This window comes from Festucalex cinctus, chromosome 4 (genome assembly GCF_051991245.1).
Source record: "Festucalex cinctus isolate MCC-2025b chromosome 4, RoL_Fcin_1.0, whole genome shotgun sequence".
Taxonomy (NCBI): Eukaryota; Metazoa; Chordata; class Actinopteri; order Syngnathiformes; family Syngnathidae; genus Festucalex; species Festucalex cinctus.
The window spans coordinates 15,754,645-15,776,910 of record NC_135414.1 but is presented as its reverse complement, the minus strand read 5'-3'; the positions used below and the strand labels follow the sequence as shown (position 1 = coordinate 15,776,910).

The window sequence follows — 22,266 nt, the reverse complement described above, 5'->3', positions numbered from 1 at the left end:
CATGACATATGTTGGGTATCACTGCTCCAAGAGCAAGATACTGCTGTCTTGACCGATACATTTGTCAGTGGAAACAATGTGTAAACACAGTGAGAAGCTCCAGTATGAAGCCTATTTCGGCATGAAAATCCAAGTCATATTTACAAGTATAGACTTGTGTAAATTTGAACACATTAAAATCATACATCTAATACAAATTTTATGATATAAGTTTGAATAAACCAGCATGTCATTTAAAACGTTTTAATTGCCGTCATAAGGGACAGGTATACACAAGGCTACATTGTGGAATCACAACTGAAAACCCATGCAACAGTGTTAAGACAACAGGTCACTTTAATGTTATATAGAGCAATTGTACATTAGCATGCATTCTCATTAAGAAACGTGCAATAAATGATCATTAAAAATTATTTTAAAATAAAGTGCATGCAGGAAGTTTAAAAAAAATAAATTCACGCAGTATCGAGAGCAGCTGCCATGTTTGTGATGAGCGCAGACTTGAGCTGTGGAATCAGGCTGATCTTCAGTAATTTGCTGCTTGAGTACTTATTCCTTACAGCCTGCAAAGAGAAGCCCTGATCACATTGGTTCTCATACCGACCTCATGGTGCACGCCAGCCACTCACCATGAATTTTGTTTTCCCGCCATTGACTATCACAACATTCTTGGCCATGTGCTGCATGATGGGCTTCAAATGGGTCTCGGTATATGTTGAGTAGTGTTCCTGTGTGGTTGACTGACGAAGACAAATTAGTATTTTTGAAAAATGATTCCATTCATGTCAAAAAGTCCGCCTGCACACAACACAGGTTTTTTACTCATAACCAAAATTGCCACAATGTCGCAGACTACTTGGCGACTCACCCAAGGCAGTCCATTCAGCAGCAGCTGAGAGAGGCACAGAGCCGCAGCAGCAATCTCAGAAGGGCGATAATGAACCATTTCATAGTCAATGAGGGTCAGCTCCATTAAATACTTGGCCAGTGTGTGCCTTTCCACATCAGCCTGGGTGAAAACAAGTGCCCAAATGAGACGTTACGATGACGTGGACACGGAGATGTTACTACTGCAGTTTGGACTAGACACTCAGTCACTACAAATCTCACATTAGCCACTTTTGAAGCTCTCCTGAGGAAATGTAGCGGAAGTGGACGTCCGAGCTGAAAGTTGAGGCTCTTTAAAATCAACGTCTCCATCTCCAAAATTTGAGCATTGGTGAACGCTTTGTCCGTGATGTAGGCACAGTCCCTCACCAACGGGGGATACATCTCCTCATACTTTGAGGCAACCAGCATTGCGGTCACACCGACGAGTTGCAACTTTGTCCGAGAAACTGGATGGATCTGCAACACGGCCAGTTTGGTTTCTTTCACTTGACAAAAGTCTATACAACTAAAATTGTGACGGCTCTTACCTGGAGAAAGCGGTCGAGGACTGCAACAGAGAGATACAAGGTCTCCTGCAGCAGCTGGAACCTGGAATGAACCTGGACCATCCAGTCAATGAGAAGCGCCCTCATGCGGTGAGTGATTTCATAACCCTGCATGTAATTGGCACGCACAGGCTGCTCTACCTATGGAAAGGAGCAATGAGCAGATGAATTTAAAAAGTTCATTGTTCAACAAGGATGAGTGAGGCAAGATTACTTCAAGGTGGTGCAGATATTTGTAGATGTCCTTCACGTATTCAGAGCACAGCTGGGGCATGTCAGCATCCTGCTCATCTACATCATCCACTGGGACCAGTGTGTTGGAGAATGCCTGGCACAGTTGCAGCTCCTCTTCATCCTTCATGGAAACATCAGCAGATGCCGCCGAAATCAGAGGAAGTGGATCTGCTGCCGCTTGAACCTGAGACACTACTTCAGCTTTCTGTGTTCCAGCTGGTTTGCCTCGTCTCCTTTCCTGGAGGCAGAAAAGTTTGGAGTGAAGCAGTGGTGAAATTCAAGTCGTGAGAGGCAGACTGCATCAAACAGTTGACTCAGTTTCATAGTAACACTCAAATTTCCGCCATTATGGCAGTATTAGTTACCATTTATTGGTATTCCTGCACTATGGGTCACTTCTGTGAGACTAATAAAGGTCACTTGATCTTTACATTTCTTAATGACGCTATGCATGTCGTACATTTATGAATCCAAATGTGTACTTTATTTTGTGGCTTTTCTACGACGAGTCCAACTACTGACAAATATGTTGTTTTACATACTTGCCCAGAAAGTTGGGGCAGTATTTTGCTGTGACTGGCAACTCTCAGGCCAGCGCCATTTTGCCATGAACAGCTCTGCTTAGTCAATCGCCAAACTGAGTCGTGCATTGGGGCATGATTCCTGCGTTGCTTCACTCCCTTCTGTGCCTTTTCACAAAATTATTGGCATTAGACTTGCTCTAACCATAACCCGCAAAACATAGGCTGTCAAGGCGTTATCGGCCACATCCTAACATCCTCAGAGCACGGTTATCAGGCAGTAGGACATAGTGTTTTGAAATTCAACAATCTGGTCTGAAATAAATAAATAAATGTTCAATTCTTCAGTAAACACTTGAAACAAAAACAGCTTGTTTACAACTGACTGGCTGCAAGAAGTTGTAAGTGCATTAAAAAAAAAAAAAAAACAAGCCTCACACTTACGGAGCGACTACTTTACTAAGCATTCATGAAAATTATGCACTTTGTGACAAGTTTTTGCAATTTTGTATGGTATCAAGTATGGGCAAATGGCTCTCAAAGCACCTCATTCAAGTTAGGGTTGCCCACTGGTGGTCGATATGCACAAATCTAAAAATGGCTGCCCATAAAGATCAGAATGTCATCTCATGTTGGCACTAGATCCTTGTGCAAAACCACTTTGTCTATGGCCTTGGATTGAATTTAAAGGTAATTTTTAAAAGACAAATACTATTTTTTTTCTCAATTTTACCATTTATTAGACCTGTGCACAAATGGTTGGCAATTCTAACATTTTTGAGGTCGCATGCCAAATTTAAAATCTTTAGACTTTTCAGAAGGTATAGCGTCACCGGAACTGGTGTTTTGTTTATATGGCAACTGTTTATCTCAAGTGCACTTGTCATGACAGTTGCGGGCACGCCACTTAGTTGATTCATATTAAAAGAATGTGTTTGGAGCCCAATTATCACAATCATACCTGATCTGTTCTATTGAAAATACTCTGAATCTTTCTATGGCAACCTGTAAATATTCTCCAGTGATTTCATGTATAGTAAACAAAAAAGCGTGTGTTGATCTTGTGGCTTTTTTTTTTGCGCGCGCCTGTTAGTTCAAATAAGTGGCAAAGTTGCACAAGACATTTTAAAATGCCAAAGAGGGCTGGTGATTGTTTAGAAAAAGTAGGCAAAACAGTCATTTCAAGCAGGCAACCACTGACATCTGGTACAGCATTCATGCAGAGAGACTCATGTTGAACAGGGAGTCCTGCAGTGCTCTATGTTAAAACCCCAATTATAAAATGACATAAGGGGCTTGTATCATAGCTGCATGTCTGATGTTTGTAACAAATCAAATTGGTGGAAGAAACACACACACGCACACAAAAAAAAAAAATCAATGGAGTTACTAACAGTGGAGCCAAACACACCCAAGATGGTGGCTACATGTGTCAGCAGCAAGACATTGTTTGTTCCATGCGTCAAAATTTGTCAATCCTCTTTAGCCTCCAGGTAGCATGCAGGTTCACCATCCAATACTCACGAGGACTTACCAATAGCACTGCAAGAATTCTTTTACCATTTAGAAAAAAAATAAAATTGCCAGGAAATACATACAAATACCAATCCAACCGGAATTCGTTGGCTGAGCACGAGTAGCAAATGGCTATTTTGAGAGCAAGTCAAGCCCCTATTATTTAGGTAATCCAAAAAGGGGTCAAGGACTCATATGCACAGAAGCTTTCAGAATTTGTGAACTAAATTTCTGAGAGACAACCACCAGCAAGCCTAAAATCCAGCTTCACAACACTCAATCATTGACTATATCACACGTACCATAATTGAAATAGTACGATGGTGATTTCACAAGTAGCACGCAAACCTCACCACCCAGTCATACAGAATGGAAAGCAGATTCCACTGTAGCATATTGTGCAGATGCGAAGGGGCCAGCACTAATGCAACCAAGTACAATAAACACTTGTGAAAAAATGTAATTGTTATTATGCATTGACAACTTTTTCTCTGTGTGTGTGTGTGTGTGTGTGCGCGCGCGCATGTAATTGCTGAATTACCTTCAAAATAGTCTTGGACGTTAAAATGACCTTGGAACAAATTTGACATCAGGTTTATTACTGTATTATACTTTTATAGCTTAAAAAATATTTGTATATTGCAATTGCGTATTAGAGTAGGCCAGAAGATGCAGCGCGTTGTATTTTGCCGGACGAACTTACCTTTACGGGGACTTCTGACGCAGGTACGTTGGTTAGCTCGCCAAGAGCATTTCGCGATTTCTCAACGCCGATGGGTTTACTCATCTTTAGGGGGTTGTCAGTCACTGGAATCTGCTAAAATAGGGTTTAAAATTTAAAAAAAAAGAAAAGAAAAAAGTTCAATTTGAACTACGAGTACAGACACGGCAACCACCACAGATTACTAATCATTTGCTTTAAACGCTCTGTATTTCTTACCACACGTCGGACTTCCATGGACGACATGGTGGCTCCAAACTGAGGAAGACAAACCCTAAACATAAAAAATAAAAATTACAGCCTAAACGTGCCGTTTAACTCGAGTCGATACAGACTGCTCGTTAAAACGCTTGTCACCGGAACTCGGAGCAGGGTTTAAATGTAGCTCTGTCACATTTGATTGGATAGACGAATTACTGGGACGCTCCTGATTGGTTGAAATATGGGGTTAAAGGTTACGTGACAACGCAACTGTGATAATGCTGCATTCGCGGAAAGTGGGAAATCAGAAAAGTCATTTTATCTTTTCAGATTTTTCTCCCTTTTCTGCTATAATTGTATGAGCGTCACACAACTCAAAGTAACACTCATGTTATCAGACAAAGACATCATCAAAATGTTTTATTTTTATGTTGCCAACTTTCTTCTTGACCAGTTAGCATAGCACCCAACAAATGTTAGCGTGTACGCTTGAGCCACTTATCTGTATATATTACTGGAATACATTAGATGGCCTGTCGTTGCCTAAAGTGAAACAAACACGTTAAAGTCATACACAAGGTATATCCTGTGGCAGAATTTTAAAGATAAGATTTAAGCTTGAAGTAGATAACGGTTCCTTCTGCCAAAATGACGAAGAAACTTTGGATAATTAGTTTATTTTCTTTGCCCTATTTTACAAGGATTTTGGACTGATATAAAAACTTTGTTGCCAAAGAACTAATGACGTTCCACAATTTGAATGAAGTCATGTTATTTTATTTCTGGATGATTTTGACTTTTCTGTTTCGGATTTAAATGAATATTATTTTGTTAATAGGCAAATATATTCATTAATTTTGCTAAGTGGAAGAGATGTAAGCCCTACTTTCAAGGATTTATTGCTGATATTAAGTTGTTTTTGTATGCTTTAAGAAATGGGAAAGAATCAAATATGCAAGGGGAAAAAAGTGCCAATAAGAAGCAGTATTTATTGTTTGAATGTTTTGTTTTTTATGAACCTGTATACACACTTTTACTTTAAGTGACGTGATGTGAAAGAATCTTCAGTTTTTGTTTACTTTCATATTCTTTTTTGTTTGTTATATTGTTGCCATGATCAGGCGTTGCATCCTCTACAAGTGTATGTTTATAGAAATGTTTAATAAAGAGGAAAACTGGATAGCCGATAGGCCAAGACTTTTGAAGCCGCGAACCGCCATATTACCACTCCCAAGAAACGTTTCTGGGCATACGATCCTATACATTTACAGTATCTAAATTGGAGAACATTTGAGACAGTACTTAGTAGAAACAGCATGTTTTATGTTGTTTTAAAAAATGCATGTATAAATGATATGCTTAATGATGTTTGCCTCTGCCAAATCCAATATTAGGATCTAAGGAACTGAGTGATAAACGGGGTGCACCACATACCGCCCACTGGTTTAAAAAAAAAAAAAAAAAGTGACCAATGGGGTATATGCCACGAAAGAGGCAGGACTTCCGACTGCCGTGATTTTGCACGTGAGCTTTCACTCCGGTTCCGGGTTGCTACGTGTGTGCCGCGTTCCAACACTCGCATCCCCAACCCTGCGCCCCCCAACCGCATGCTCGTGTCGATTTTGTAGGAGCGGGCAGGGCGTCTCAGCTCTCTGACGTGTTTAGGACAACTGACAGACACATTACACATTCGCACCCGTCAATGGGAACGCGCAACCGAGGGGCAACAAGTCGGAAGCACAAGTATTGGGACGTCGCCCACACGTCGCGAACCGGAACCGGAATCAAAGCTCATGTGCAAAAACAGTCCCGCCTCTTCCGTGGCGTATACCCCATTACGACTGCTCGCGAGATGGAACGGGTAAGATGGCCACCCTGTGGCTTCAATGGCTTGCAATGGCGTGTATGGGCTCTTGGCTGTCCATTAATATATGTAGATCAGTGGCTTGAGCTGAATCTCTTATTTTAAAACCTTTTACCAAGTTTTTTTTTCTTTCTTAACAATTAATTGTACGCTTCATATTTCGAGGGAAGTTTGGGGAACGGACTAGTCTTGTGTCCCATAGAAAAATACAAGGTCCAGAAAATATATTCTGTTGAGTTCGGTGAAGAACTTGCACAAAACATTGATCTGAAGCCCATGTAATACTGAGGGAAAATCTCTCTCAGGTCCAACACCTGTGACCTGTGGACAATGATACCAACAAAATAAGCTCTCGACTTTGTAGCGTGTTCAAAAAATAAGGTGAGTCTTTTGGGGAAAGGTACAGTAAATTTGTGACAATGGAGGTCAAGTGAATGCAAAACTATGCCTTTTGGATTTATTCTAAAATGCTTTTCTAAAAACACAAACGGTGACTTCTGTTATGCAGCATTTCGACTCAAAAGATGCTCAGGAAATACGTCACATAGCAACTTTATATAGTTTTCAAGTATTCAAAACTCAAGGTGTGTGCATGTGATTTACATATTGGACAATATATGCACTGCCCATTTTTAATTCTTTTTACAGATTTCCCATAGTAACCACGCTAAATGTCCGCAAACTATTTACATTTCTTTTTCCTTTTTGAATCAATAGGAAAAGTTAAGAGCTGTCTAATAGGACAAAGAGCACACGAACAGTACACCTGGAACAGTTTTGAGTGGAGTAGGATGCAGACAATCTGACAAAGGGGAAGGACAAAGCCCATTTTAGAACGATGATTAGCTGCTGGTGATATGAACAGTACATAACACATGAAAAGTACGTAAACATCTTTTATAGTTGATCCCTCAATCTACTGGGTTGTTAACTTCCAGACAAGAGAAAAATAATAGACAGAAAGACTGACAGTGGTAAATGCAACTAATTTAAGGGGGAAACTGGGCATTTTTTTTATTGATATCTTCTATAAATTTGGTCAAATCTCTTAAGGCACCTGAAGATATTGGACTAAATAAACATTTAAAAATGGGTGAATAACAAAATGTCAAAATGAAGTGTTTGGACTGAATTAAACGCTGACGTTATGCTGCCACGACAACACATTATTGGACAGGCAAGAAATCAAACACAATAAAGTGTAACACAAATGAATGATTCCGATCAGATGCTTTCTCCAACTGTATTGATTAACATCACATCTCGCTTGTAAAATTACTTGAAGAAAAATAAAATGTCTACTCTTAAAATAGTGATTATGCAAGTTATGCAACATAAGCCAGTCTTTCTGTACATTACTTTTTTGAATTTGAGGTTTTAAAGTAAAGGTAGCTTTTATGCACAAATGACTTAAAAAGGCTCTGTCTGCCAGTTTCATTCAGGAAAATGCACTTTTTAAATACAGGATTTAAACAAACTACTTCTCAATTTACAGATATGGGCTTTTCTTCACGTGTGGGGGTGATTTTGTCCTAAACCCCCACACCCCCAGCCTGTATTTTGCCATTTTGTGTTTGTTTTGTGTACAAGGGGCCATTTCTGTGGAAAGACAGTGTTTTACACCCCTCCAGCCAATCGCAGAGCGGGGGGTGGAGTGTCGCAAACGGGGCCGGGCGAACGTGTCAGCTGCGTGACGTCACTCCCGCGGTAATTTGAAAGCACGCACGGATTCTTTTTTTTCACTCACTCATTCACACACATAAGCTTCTGTGGTGAGTGAAAAAAAAAAATATAATAATCCGTGCGTGCTTTCAAATTGCCGGGGCTGTGGGGGTTTAGGTCAAAATCACCCCCACACGTTAAGAAAAGCCCATATCTGTAAATTGAGAAGTAGTTTGTTTAAATCCTGTATTTAAAAAGTGAATTTTCCTGAGTGAAGCCGGCAAACAGGGCCTTTAATTGGATATGCCATGTTTTTATTACCAAGTGGCTCAGAAACTAAAGAAACATCGGCCCATTTGAATATAGTCATGTTAAACAAAATCATGTGCTTTTATTCATTTCTTGGAACTGTTTACATAAAAAAGAAAAAAGACAAAAAAAAACGCTGATCAGAAAACTATGGAGCCCCTAAATGGCATGGTAGGAAAAACAAAAACAAACAAACAACAACAAAAAAACGTAAAATGTTTTGCAAGGGAACGCAAAGTTGTTTTTTTTCTTCTTTTTTTTTTTCTACCATGTCACCTTAGAAAACAAATCTGGGGCTGAGAGACTGCAGTAATTAAAACATGGCACATTAATCCAAATGAAGTGACTTAACCAATATTATAATGCTTCTGGACCAACTGCACCACACTGAACATTCAGCATGGCTTCTCACATACAAAATATAATAATAATAAAACAAAACAAAAAATACAATGAGGAAAAAACAAAGCTCAATAAAAACCTGCCTATAAGACAGAGTGGATAGTCACTGTACTGTACACTTTCTACAATATCAATGTCCATTATGAATATAACAAGATCACTCGCTGAAAGGAATAGTTGAACATAAAACAATTCTCTCAATTTTCAATTACATTCTGCACCAAAAACTACAAATTTCTAGAACAAGATGAGCATCCTGTATCCTAAATTGCACAGACCAAGTGAAACTTTGTCTTGAAAGCAACCAAGTGTAACATCTGCTGCCAGTAAACCAACTACTTCAACTTAATACAAAATCTATTATTATTATTAATTATTTGAAGGTGAGCAAAGGGGGATTTCTTAAAAAAAAAAAAATGTCACCGTGTTGACTTTGATGCAGCAATTTTTGATTCTACTACCCCTAACAAAAAGTTATGGAATCACCAGTCTTGGATGAGCACTCAGACGTTTTATTCTGTGATCAAACTCAGATAGAAAGCATGAAACAGTCCTAAGGTCATTCCAAAGTGCAACACCTTGGCTTTCAGAAACACTAAAAGAAATTAAGAAAAATCATTGTGCTGGTCAGTAAATGTTACTTTTATAGAGCAAGTGCAGGGAAATAAATATGGAATCACTCCATTTTGAGCAGAAAATAAGGACACACCCAGTCAATTTCCTTTCCATAATTGGGCACCTGCCTCAAATTACATCTGCTCATTAGTCAGCAGTTAAAAACAGTGTAGTTATCACACCTTGGAGGACTGCTGGACCAAGTGCAAGGCTCCAACCTGCAAAGATGATCTGGCAACTGCAATCAAAGAGAGTTGGCACCAGATTGATGAAGAATACTGTTTGACACTCATCAAGTATATGCCTCAGAGACTGCAAGCTGTCATAAAAGCCAGAGGTGGTGCAACTAAATACTAGTTATGTCTTTTGTTTTTTCTTTGTTGGTTTTTCATGATTCCATATTTTTTTCCTCAGAATGGAGTGATTCCATATTTATTTCCCTGCACTTGCCCTATAAAAGTAACATTTACTGACCAGCGCAATGTTTTTTCTTCATTTCTTTTAGTGTTTCTGAAAGCCAAACTGTTGCACTTTGGAATGACCTTACGACTGTTTCATGCTTTTTATCTGAGTTTGATCAACACGTCTGAGTGAGTGCAGTCCAAGACTGGTGATTCGATACTTTTGGCTAGGGGTTGTATAGCTGTAGCCATGAAGATATGCACCAAGGACCACATGAGAAGCAATGGGGCTGTTCTAAGAAAAGCTAGCTAGTGATGGTGTATTGTGATTTCCTTGGAATGTTGAAGTTATTTGAAAATTTAAATGCTTTCAGACATGTATAGAAATAAAGTGTTGTGTATTGTTTCCTTCATTGCTAAATCATACTACTTTGTAATTATGAAACATGAATACCCATCCATTGTACATGCATTTTATAAACATACTTTAGTTTAGAATTGTGCTTTGGCTGACCTTTATGCTGTTTTAATCGTCCAGTTAATAGTCAACATAGTTTGGAAGGCTCAACCAACTAGTCCACTTCTTTGCAACAGGTGATCAACATAATGCAACATACATACAACATATTGTAATTGCCATTGTAGTCAAGATTCCAAGTGAGAACTATGACAATTGATTCTAAGAATGGCTGCATGTGGTAAGCTACACAATGTTGGCATAAACCAAACCAGTGGTGGATAAAAAAGTACATAAAAAAAAAAAAAAAAATCACATCAGGTACCTATTGATGAAAGCAATTGAAATTGAGCAGAGATTTGTTTTAGGTTACCAGTCCCTCCTAAGTAATGTGCTGAGCCCGTATTCATAATGAATCCTGTCCTCTTGAGTGTGTAAGATTTGCTTATGAGTCTAAATTAAAGCATCTTTCAAAGTTGAAGAGATGACTGCTATTGAAAGAGTCTGCATTTAAATCACGCTATAATGCCAGGTGATGGTCTCTCTCTCTCTCTCTCTGTTATAGTAGGTGGCATAAAGACTTTGCTAAGCACCCATAAGTGTTTTATCTCAAGTATTTATAATTGCTTTTTGGGGTGTTTATTTGGGGGACACACTCAATTAGCATTCCAACCAAGATCAGTTTTCATCACAAATTGACTCCCAGTTTGCTGTTTTTATGGAAAGCTAAGAGCACTCTGAGAACACATTTCTGAATCTTTATGAACACTGGCTCAGATGCAAGTTTTTTGAGATTTTTATTTTTAAATTACTGTACTTATTTTACATCAACACAACAGATGATTAGCTTGTTTTCTGTATTTACAGGGCAGGAGTGATGAGCTCCACAAGCTATGTATTGAGTCTCAGAGACTGATCCTCTCTCCTCCTGGAGGAGATATCAATGTCGATGGAGTCTTTTCCCACAATGAGTCGCAGACGTTTTGCCGGAGGAAGTGGAATGAAATCATCTTCAAACTCATTCTCAAAGTAGTCGTCATCATCGTCATCATCATCGTCATCATCAGCATCCGCATCATTTTCATCTTCAGATGACGGATCTGCCATAATCTTTTGGGTCCGATGTCCACCACTTCTAGCCTCAAAACTCTGAGCCATGTCACCGTTAAAGGACACCTGATCCGCCTTCTTCTGGGATATTCTCCGTGCGTCGTCCTCTCTCTTCAGCTGTATCTTTAGCTTTGTCGAGTTACTGTGGACCACGGGAGCAAAACCGTTGTTAAGTTTAGCTATGTACGAGCTGCCTTTGTCCTTGTCGTGGTCCTTGCTGAACTTGATGCTAATCTTGCTGGAAGAGGCAGAGTTCACCGATGAGGCAGAAAGACTGGAAGAACCGATGACATCGCTCGGATCATTGGTCTTGCTACTACTGCTGTCTCTGCGTCTGCGAAGCGTCAGTTTGGGGAGACCTGTCGTGTTCTCCAGGATCAACTGTGCATCATAACGAGTGATCCGGCGCTTCTTCTTGCCCTTGTCCTGTGAGCGACAGCTACTCTTACCCTTGTCCCTGCGGAGTGATTTTCTGCCATTGGCAAGCCCGTTGTAGTCCCTGTGCCGGTCAGAGAAGCTCAACAGAACCTTCCCGCAGTCTGAGTAGTTGGTGGGGTGCCCGGATGCCATTGGCATAAACGACTCACCGTACGAGTCCTCGCATTTAATCGTTCGCTCCGTCCCGAGCCGCGGTGGCCGTTTCAGTCTTGCGCATGAGCCCCTTTGGGCATAGCCGGAATCTAATTGTGGCTGCTCCAGACCGATCCCGTGGTGGAGGTACTCCTCCATGTCCGATGGCTCAGATTTGATGACCACTGCACCCGAGACTGGGCTCAAGTTGTGCATAGCACTGGAATCCAGCTTGACCCCACCTGTTGTTTCTTGGGCTTTGACTAGTGTCCTGGTAGACCTGCGAGTTCTGTATGTCGAAGACAAGCAGCCCTTACCATGTTGCACAACCGTAAGATTAACATTTTCTTTTGCAGCGTGGCGTGTTAAGCATCCCCGCTGGCCAAGCGTCTGCTGGACCAGCTCCTGTCCATCCTTCTTCTTGACGGAGACGCCTTTACAAAGCGACACCTTGGAGTCCCTGAGACCCAGCTGGCAAGTCTCACCTTTGGCCAACGCCTTGGGCTCTGCACCCCTTCTGCGACTCCGCAACTGGACTTTACTTAGTGAAGGCTTTGACTGGGATTTTAGTCTCTTTGGTACCCTATTATTGTTTACACGTCCTTGTTTTGAACATGAGGTAGTGAGGGCTCTTGACAAAGTCTGTCTTGTTTGAGTCCTGTTTTTATACTTGAGGCCAGATGATCTTTTTCTGGCAGCTATACAAAGACAAAATGACACATATCAGCAGATTGCCCAAAAAATGTGAGATTATTCTCCACCTTCTATAAATAGATTACACCTTTCCAATTGGAATACATATTATGAATATATTTCATTAAATTGTACTGCGAAGTGAACATTTCTTTGCCGTCTCAGTGGGGCATAGAAACTACATGAACCCTTACATTGATGTGTTTTTGGTGATTCCTGAGAGTCTACATCGGTGTGGGAGCCTACAGAGTGAGAGTCCAAACTCCGGTTTCCTTCTCCTAACTTCTTCAGACGGTTCAAACGTTTGTCCGTCTCCCGCAACCCATATTTGCTGTTGATCACCGGAACTTCGACGGGCAGTCCAGCTTTGGATTTGAAAGCGCCAGTGCCACGTCTGCACAAGAAAAAAAGGCAACATAAATTCAAAGCAACGCTAGGTAACAATTCAAAGTTCATCAAGTCTACGCTCTTTAGTAATTATATTTCTATAATGTAAATGGGATTTATGAACATAATTACAAAGCTTTATGGCTAAGTGCAAAGATATGTTGGTTGCAACATTCAGAAAAGTGTGATGTTTAACTATTACATGACACTGACATTATTGACACCAAAAACAGATAAACCAAGTTCGTACATTAAATGTGACATTGTTAGTAAACAGACATTTTAAAAATTTACCGTTCACAAGTGTAGCATTCACAAAATTCATTGTTTTCCCCAAAAAATCCATCTCCATAGTAACAGGAGATTTCCTCGCCTGGTTCAATATCCCTCAGCACCTTCACACAGGCAGTATCCCGCCCTGTCGACACAAACTAACAAAGAAATAAAAAAAAGTTATGAATGTAGAGAATGGTGTTGTTTCTAACCTTATCCCTCATTGATTACAAATTCAAAAAGTAATATTAAAATAGTAGGAGTAACTATTGAAGAGTTAGTCACCTTGCAGTTTGGACGACAATCTGAAAAAGCAGAAGAAAAAAAAAGACAAATGAATCATCTGAATATTATTGGCAAGTGGACATGAACAAACAAGGAAAAACATTCACCAAATAGCTTTATAACTTAACACATTTCTTCATATAGCACGTAAAGTGTATTTTTACACCTATTTACTTTACTAGTGGCAGACGGGACCAGGCACATATTTATTATGACATTTATTTACGTGAACACAGTTCATGTTAAATATTTTATTGATGACATACAACTGTAACATATGAATATCTTAACAGTTCTCATACTATATGATGACAAAGTGTGGCCAAACTTTTGATTAGTAATGTACACATAAATTATGTTTTTCAGTTAAATCAGACTTAAAATAAAAAATAAAAAATACAAAAATGAATGTGCATAGCTCCCAGGAACATCCAATGCATGGACAAAAATGAGGACGGGTGACTGGAATGCTGACTGCCAAAACATAAGATGAATTTTAGCTTTGTACAAACAACTTGTTAACAACACCCGAGTGGCAATCAGTAAAACTCCTGACACTTGTAAGACTGTTTACAAACACGGTAGCTTATGTTTTTGTTAGAATGTACATCAAAATTTGCTTTACATTATGTTCTATGCAGTCCCACCAGTCTAAAGAGAGTATTCTGATTAAAATTGTATTTGTGGAATATGAATTAAGCAGCAAAATCCAGTTTTTACCCATCTCAGGGTCATTTTGCCACTTGCTGTCGACTGAAAATGACATCACAGTTACTAAGCGCTTTTCCTGCTATAGTCAAATTCCACAAACACAATATTAATCAGAATTCAGTGTTTAGAGTAGTGGGGATGTATATAACATATTATTGTCAAGAAAATATTTGAGTTGACTTCCTCTTTAACTTTTTTTTTTAAATATCAATTTGTGAACAATATCGTCTATCAACCAAGGCAATACAATGTTATTTTCCAAAGGGGAGAAAAGGAGCCACTTATTTGGATGTTGATTAATGTTAAAATGAAAAAGCTGTTATTTGACAAAATATGGGCATGTCTTTACACTAATCCTCAAACATAATAGTGATAGTGATCAAGGACAAATACCATGGTTAATAAAAGCGGCTGGCCCCAGCCAGAGCTGTGCACAGTTCTTGCGCGTTGAATACATGACACTGAAGTCATTCTCTCCATGCCGCAGTAACATGTTTTCTTCGCTCTCCGACAGCTCGGCAATACATCCCACCAAGTACTCAATCTTATCGTTCCTTTTCCTGCAAAACATCAGGCACAAAAATGTATTACTAGCACCGCACTGCAAGGTTAGGTTATTAAGTGTTTGTGCATTGAGTGGCATGATCTTACCATTCTTTAGTTGCCACAATTTTAGCTCCATTTTGCTCTGACGAATAGCGATTACATGGAAGAATCTCAAAGCCGCTGTCAGTGGCAAACACCCGCAAATACACAAAAACCTGTGGAAGGCCTAGCAATTAATCATCTAGTGATTGTAGCGACTGTGATACTAGATGTGGACTGTGGATCACAAGAAAACATCTTACATGTTGCTTAAATAGCTTTTCTTGAGATTTTGTCTTATGATGAAAAAGATTTCGGGACCAGTCTCCTGATATCAATGCTCTGAATGCTTTCTCCAAGTTATCGTGTTTTTTGAAGCGTTCAATGATTTCCTTCAGCTCCTCCTGCCTTCCCTTGACTGGCCGAAATCTGAAAGACCACATTAACAACACAAAATAAAGTTATAAGAGAGATGCACACTGTATTCCTATGGGATGGGCGGGGAGGGGGTGTTCAAAAATCCAACTTTCAATAGCTGACCTGGTGTTCATTTTGTGTGTCTGAAAGCCCAGGTAAGGATCTAATATGAGACTTGTGGTCAGATCATCATTCTCACAGAGTTCCTTAGCAGTCATTCCGGAGGAGGGCACATATCGCCTCTCGGCCTCCAGGCTGGTTGCGTGAAACCCTGCCAAAACAAACAAACAAACAAACAAATAAGATTCAGAATGTGGAACGTTAACTAAACTATACTCGTTTAGAACTAAAAATGCATTCAACTCACGACGGCTACATCTTCGGTTTCTGGGGTGGGTTTTGCTGTGGCGCAAGGAGACCCGCTGTGGATGTTGAGACCGACACTGGCTCTGGCTCATAGGCTGCTCGCTGGTCAACTTGTTTCCATGTCGTCTGCCATTTAATACCATGTTCTTGGATTCGCATAGCCACTTCATGCCCACAAGCCCCCTGGTCCAGTTGCATTTAGTCTATGAGATGAAGAAACACTCGAGTGGGGAAGACTGTGGTCTTGAATATGAATTCTGGAGAGACAGAGCAAAAAACATTTTTTTTATTTTTAAGTTTTGTTCTGTACCAATTATTAATAAAATGTGAATGAAAATAAATTGGTGTCACCAAGTTTAAGAAACTGACCCATTACAAATGATGACATGCATCTATTTATCACACTAGGTTCGGAGGACATTTTGTAGTTCACAAGCAAATCTCAAGAGAATTTGCAGTCACTCAACACACAAATGCATACATTTAGAATTTGTTCAATTCTGAGAGTCACTCAATCAAGCAGTAAATAAATATGTTTATAATGACATCTAAGACAAACAACTTCTGGACCTTGTGAACTTAACGGGCAATTGTTGCAGGGATGGAGTGCTTAGCTAAGATAAGCTTGTGCCAACTTCCGCAGGGAGCCAGGGTACAGGCTGAAAAGAGCGACAGAAAAGCTTTCAAAAACGGCACTGTAGCGCTGTTCAGTGGTAACCTAAAATAATGCACGGATTTGCTGCCAGTGCAACAGTAACGTAGGCTACTTGGTTATATCGATGCTGAATGGTAATCTGCAATGCATGGACTATATATGGTTGCATAGTGGAATTTATATCATTGTGGCATGAGAAGCGGTTTTTACATTAGACATTCATGCATCTAAGTGACCGTTGATCTTGTACCAAAACACAATACGTGCGCTACTCATTAGCAACACACAAGCAAAATGTCCATTACATTACATTAACATCAGCCACGCGCTCGCACGCACGCACGCACGCACATTGTTGACTGAGGTGGAAACCCGGAAGGCCATCACAACGTTTGGATGCTATATTGTATCTAGGCTATTAGCTTGCATTGTTTGCTAACAGGTGCCACTCCACATATTGCCTAGGTTAGCATGGAGCTAGCCACCAGGATGACGCCTGATAGGCTCCGCCGCGGTGGTTAGTTTCGCATCTAGAGCAGACGCCGGCGGAGTGTCATGACAAAATTAAATAATTACACAAGGCTGGCTTGATGCCTCAAACATTTGACGTAAGCAGGAAACCGACATTGCGATGCTTGATTAGGATACATTTCATGGCGATTTAACCACCATTAATACAGAGTACACCATTAATACAGAGTACACCCAAAGCGAACTAATAAAACCACATTTACATGAAAATCAGTCAACACACAAAATGACAAGTATATTTCAGACCACGGGGGTCCTTTGGCGACTCAACTAACATATGATTAGCGTTTCTAGCGAGATATTTGTTAGCGAACACTTGAGACGACTAGCATTAAAGTTCATCAGGGTGCTCATTTAGCTTGCTAAGCTAACACTGTCAATAGCAATCGGTCGGTAAAGCACACTACTATTACCATTAACACATTACAGCCATGTAAGTTATTTTACCCCGCGAAGGAAAGCGACGTTAGTTGGCGACAAACATGATATTAAATGAGAAAAATGCCCACCTACAAGTGACTAAACAGCAGCAGTGAGCAGTCGCTAATATACACCACTAGCTTTGCTTGTTTAATTTGGGAGCAAACAATCAGCTCGTTTTCGGGTCTAAAGCATGCCACATACAGTCTATAGTCGCTACGTAATTCGTCAATCGTTGGTTATTTGTAATGTTCACACCCAGTTCATATTATTCTAAGTATAAAACATTTTCACACGATAGTATGTTAAATGCCCCGAATGAAGAAATCGGAAACAGAATAAATTGCGTTTTACTCACCGGGTGGTCTCGTCAAATAACCGTGCAATGAAACAACCCCGCTCAAAACTCACAAACATCTAAAACTTCACCGTAAATATTACAGGAAACACATTTTTTTTTAAATGAAATTAACATTAAAATTCAAGATGGCGGACTAGCACGGGCGAGTGGGAGAGAAAGGCGCAGCACGGCTAACCGACACAAAGTAGTTCCAATGTATACTCAGTCCTCATCCGTCCAGGACCCAAACGATTAGCGGGGCAAAAGGTGACTGCATAGCACTATCGAACTATAGGTTACAATCGGCATTTCTTACATTCATGTCACATGAGGACGACCACATTTATCTTGTCTTTGAGGCCACGATGATCGGATGTACACACAAGTGTTGCTGCATAAACAAACCTATTTACGCGTTCCAAAGACACACGGCAGTGTGTTCTGTTCTACCTGATTTTAAAAAATACAGAAGAGAACCACGACGGACAAACTTGTCAATCTGTATCCGTCTACTTCCGACAGTCTTCTTTTCATTACTCTTTACATCGTCCTACCTACAATATAGTCTGTCTGTTATGCCCACCTAATGGCGAGGTGTACCTAAACTGTATATACCTGGGTGTATGTTTATTTGTGCATGTGAATTGACTTTAAAATGTATGGATAGTGTTTTTGAAAACACTGCTTTTTTGCTTCTTCTTCTTCTTTTTTTTTTTAAACAAATGCTTTTTTTGTGTGCAGTGAATATTCTATTCAGAATTCCTTTATATAAAGAGAAGGAAACTATAATCTAAAGGATTTGTGTTTGAAATATGTAAAGTGAGGCTGAACATAAAATAAAAATATGTTTCAGTTTCGGGTATAACTTTATGAAATAGACTTTATGGGTGCATTGAAGCTGTGTACTCTGTTGGGATTTAACTAAAACTTAAAATGTAAAATACTGTCTATAATAATAGTACCATTGATAAAATGTAAAACATTTAGGAATTAAAATGTGAGTATTTATTTATATTGTTTTGTTGTAATTCTATCTGATTCATGGGACTGTAAAGTGGAAGCAGACTATATAGGATAGAAGACAATAATAAGCCTGATGCTTCAGCCTATTCCTTTTTTTGATTGATTTGTTTGAAAGGAGGTTTGTGTTTTCTGTGTTGTGTCTGGAGATGAAATAAACCATTCATTCAAATGCATACGGATTACAATTTCAAAGCGAAATTAATTTTAATAATTCTACTGTCACTACTTACAAAAGGTTAGGAATATCAGACTTTGGAGTGGAATTTTCCAGATTAAACTAAGATGTTATATAACATAACTTTAAAGGTAAATTTAATTTGACCCTGTCTAAACGATATAATGCAAATGTACAAAGGTTCAGTGTTCCAGTACTTTTTAACATGAAATCAAATATTCTCTATCATAATTAATAACAGCTCAGAACAATAATGGTTCTTCACAACATGAACAAGATTGGTGACCTGGTCCTCTCTCTGATCTACCAGGTACTTTGCATACTTCCTAGCATTTCTAGTTGACGTCTAATTTTTTAATACAATTTTATTTTTATGAGGACCGCAACTTTCTCTGTCAATCAAGACATGTAACAGTGCCCATATGCTAAAAAACAAACAAAAACAAAAAAAACAAAACAAAAAAACATTCAGTCTCCTATTTTTCTTGAAATTAGCTGTTCTCCTCGCGACATCTTCTGAAAAAGACATGACTAGGACTGGGTGACAGGATATTTTTATCTTCTACTTCAGTGATGTCAAAGTCCGGTCCTTGAGGGCCTGAGTCCTGCATGTTTTTGAGGTTTCCTCACGTTCAACGCAGCTGATTCATTTTTAATTAAGCTTATCAGCAAGCTCTGCAGGTGCCTGATAGTGATCCTGATCATTGAATCAGGTGTGTTGGAGTGGAGAAACCTCAAAAGCATGCAGGATTCAGGCCCTCGAGGACCGGATCTTGACACATGTGTTCTACTTGGTGTCACTTCAGAATTAAGTTTTGCAGAAAGCTGTCATGAGCCAGAGCTCGGAATGTTGAAGAGGACCGTGTGAATACCAATTACTGAATCAGGACATCTATTGGTTGGATCATTGATCAAACTGCCCCTGTTGTGAATTTTGGTTTCAGCTCCTTTTTATCAAAGAGCAAGTTATATATGCAAAAAATACTGAGACATTTGCCATGGTTATTCAAACGTTGAGAGAAGGTCAAATTAGTTCACGTATGAAGGTTGAAATGCATTTCAGCTTCATCCTGAAACTTTACGCAAAAGCCGTATCTTTTTGTCACTGGTGTATTTTGCAGTGTACACCACATGGAAAACAAGATTACATGTACACAGGCATGCAGTGAGAGCTCTTTAGAGTAAAGGGGCATGAAAACAGTGCAGAGCTCGTGTTAGGGGATCAGCCCTCCTCAATGTGGCCTGTGGAGTAATGTGCTCACTGTATGTATAGAAATCCATCATTGTTTTTTAATATACTAGTTGTCCTCAAAATAGTCGTAAGTGAGCTGGAGCCTAAAGCCGACATTACACTCTAGACTACATATTAATGTTCACAAAAGTTTGGATCTTCCAATAATTTATTATATATTTAATAATTGAATGTACATTTTTGTAGAGAGAGGGAGGAAGTCAGAGTACGCAGTGAAAAATGACCCAAGCAGGGAGAAAACATGTTACCTCCACAGTGTAGATGTGATTCCAACTCAGAACTGTGAGGCAGATGTGCTAACCAAGAGGGCGCCACGCTGCTTATGTGTAGAAAAATAGATAAAGGATACTTGAATCATTTAGCCATTTTCAGCAATAGAACACAAGTATTTTGTCTCAAATTAATTTGAGAGCTTCATTATTTTTCATGTACAACTAATACTGTTGAAAACACATTTTGTCACCGGCTGTCGACTGAAAATGACATCACACGTGTTTAGAGCTCAGATAATGACCAATCACCTGCTTTCTGGGTTTGGTCATGTGACATTTTCAGTCAACAGCAAGTGGCAAATTTGTGTTCAAACGTATTTATTGTACGTGAAAAATAATAGTTATCAAATTAATTATAGACAAAGTTATTGACGAAAATGGTTAAATGAGTCAAGTATCCCTTAAAAAGCCATAAAATTATATCGCTGCAGAAATTAGAAATACCTGGACTGTGCATATATATAGAAAAAATGTGAGCAAAAACTAAAGCATTCATATATATTTTTTTTCAGTATAGATAAGAAACACAAACATAACTCGAGATGCTTTCTTGTGTCAAAGTGAAAATTATGACACGTGTCTTTTTAAAAGTGCTTGTATTTTACAATTTACTACCAGCATGTTGGCAGAGCAAGTACACTTACTATAAGTATAAAATTACTTGTCTGCCTTTCTTTTGATATTTGCCTTTAAGATAACGTTTTATTGTATATCAATAACAGGAGTCATACGTAATAATCACACCAATTCAGACAAATGAGTAGTCAAAAATGCAGCATGCATTATGAAAATCTGTGTGATTTGCAGTTATCTTTAAGACCTCCAATCAGCATTAACCTTTAAATGCTAAAATTGGACCAGCCCTTATGTTTGTATTTTATGTTCTTGTTTTCTATTGTGACCTGATTCTGTAAATAAATACAGTATAAACAATGGCAGCAGTGGGTTGTACAAAGGTGGCCTGACAGTTGTGCAGCTGGTTATATTTTGAAAACGTACTACAGTTTATTTATTTTTACTTTAAGCCAGTATATCCCTGATGGTTTTAAGAAACTGTGACTAGTTGGTGGAGCGATGGAAATCTCAGATCATTGCCACTATGACCTTCAAGGGTGCACTCAACACTGTGCATTCTCTTCCAAGCTGCCTTTGGTTACATGTCGCTCGTGCTCACATTAAAACTGACAAAACAGTTCTATTTATTAGGTACTGTGTAATCTACAGACTTCATGTAATGGAATTTTTATCATTTCACATACCCAACTACAGATATGATTTGTGATTGTGATTCAAGTCAGCGTTAGTGTACTGGAGCACAGCCCAGAAAGATACAGCAACTTGAACCAGGTGGGTGTAGAAACTCGCCCTATGGTCTCTGCAACTGAGTGGTTACACTGTGTGGGCTGCATCATGCTGCTCCATTAGTAATGAAGCCAGCTGCCATGGAAACTAGTATAATGCCTTAAATGCCTGAGAGAAAGGTGTGAACTGAACTGAAAATCGGCCATTGCAGTGTTTTGAACAGTCATCCATCACGACTCACGAGTATGCGAGCACCTTCTTCAGCGATCACGTGACTTCAAGCAACATTCCTAGGGGAAAAAAACAACAACAAAAAACAGCGTCTGTTCAAAACTTCATGGTTTTGCTTGCTGTTTTATTGCAATTAATTACATTACATTACCCTGCACCTCAGTAATTGTTTTTCTTTGGCTCCATAATGAACATGAACCCCTCCTTCCTTGTGTAAATGCATAAAACAGTTCCATACTAATGAAATGACCAAAGAGACCAAATAGATTGACGCTAGTCGTGCTGCAAGATATAAAAGTGAAGAGCAGCCATTATGGCATTGTGTACGTC

General features: G+C 39.3%; 2 protein-coding genes across 12 annotated transcripts; both read right to left on the bottom strand.

The window, feature by feature from the left end:
• Positions 1 to 318: 318 nt before the first annotated feature.
• Positions 319 to 4,794, bottom strand: ccnb2 (cyclin B2). Of its 3 annotated transcripts, none has more exons than XM_077519418.1 (8): positions 4,647 to 4,794; positions 4,410 to 4,523; positions 1,651 to 1,908; positions 1,419 to 1,577; positions 1,111 to 1,347; positions 869 to 1,009; positions 630 to 740; positions 319 to 563 (listed from the first exon to the last, which is right to left on the bottom strand). In XM_077519418.1, the coding sequence occupies exons 1-8, from the start codon at positions 4,707 to 4,709 to the stop codon at positions 456 to 458; spliced, it is 1,191 nt and encodes a 396-aa protein (XP_077375544.1). In that variant the 5' UTR covers positions 4,710 to 4,794; the 3' UTR covers positions 319 to 455. The 3 variants fall into 3 exon arrangements, with proteins under 3 accessions (XP_077375544.1, XP_077375545.1, XP_077375546.1); XM_077519419.1 differs by having other exon boundaries at positions 4,410 to 4,520; XM_077519420.1 differs by lacking the exon at positions 319 to 563 and having other exon boundaries at positions 653 to 798.
• A 6,324-nt stretch (positions 4,795 to 11,118) lies between these two features.
• kmt5b (lysine methyltransferase 5B) lies at positions 11,119 to 22,256 on the bottom strand. 9 transcript variants are annotated; one of them, XM_077519232.1, is made up of 11 exons: positions 22,095 to 22,249; positions 21,947 to 21,995; positions 15,737 to 15,992; positions 15,493 to 15,640; positions 15,216 to 15,381; positions 15,019 to 15,128; positions 14,761 to 14,927; positions 13,657 to 13,676; positions 13,393 to 13,529; positions 12,906 to 13,105; positions 11,119 to 12,716 (listed from the first exon to the last, which is right to left on the bottom strand). In XM_077519232.1, exons 3-11 carry the CDS (start codon positions 15,903 to 15,905, stop codon positions 11,230 to 11,232), a joined length of 2,604 nt encoding a protein of 867 aa, XP_077375358.1. In that variant the 5' UTR covers positions 15,906 to 15,992; positions 21,947 to 21,995; positions 22,095 to 22,249; the 3' UTR covers positions 11,119 to 11,229. The 9 variants fall into 9 exon arrangements, with proteins under 9 accessions (XP_077375358.1, XP_077375354.1, XP_077375357.1 ...); XM_077519228.1 differs by lacking the exons at positions 21,947 to 21,995; positions 22,095 to 22,249 and adding exons at positions 16,306 to 16,394; positions 17,700 to 17,982; XM_077519231.1 differs by having other exon boundaries at positions 21,947 to 22,256.
• Positions 22,257 to 22,266: the final 10 nt, after the last annotated feature.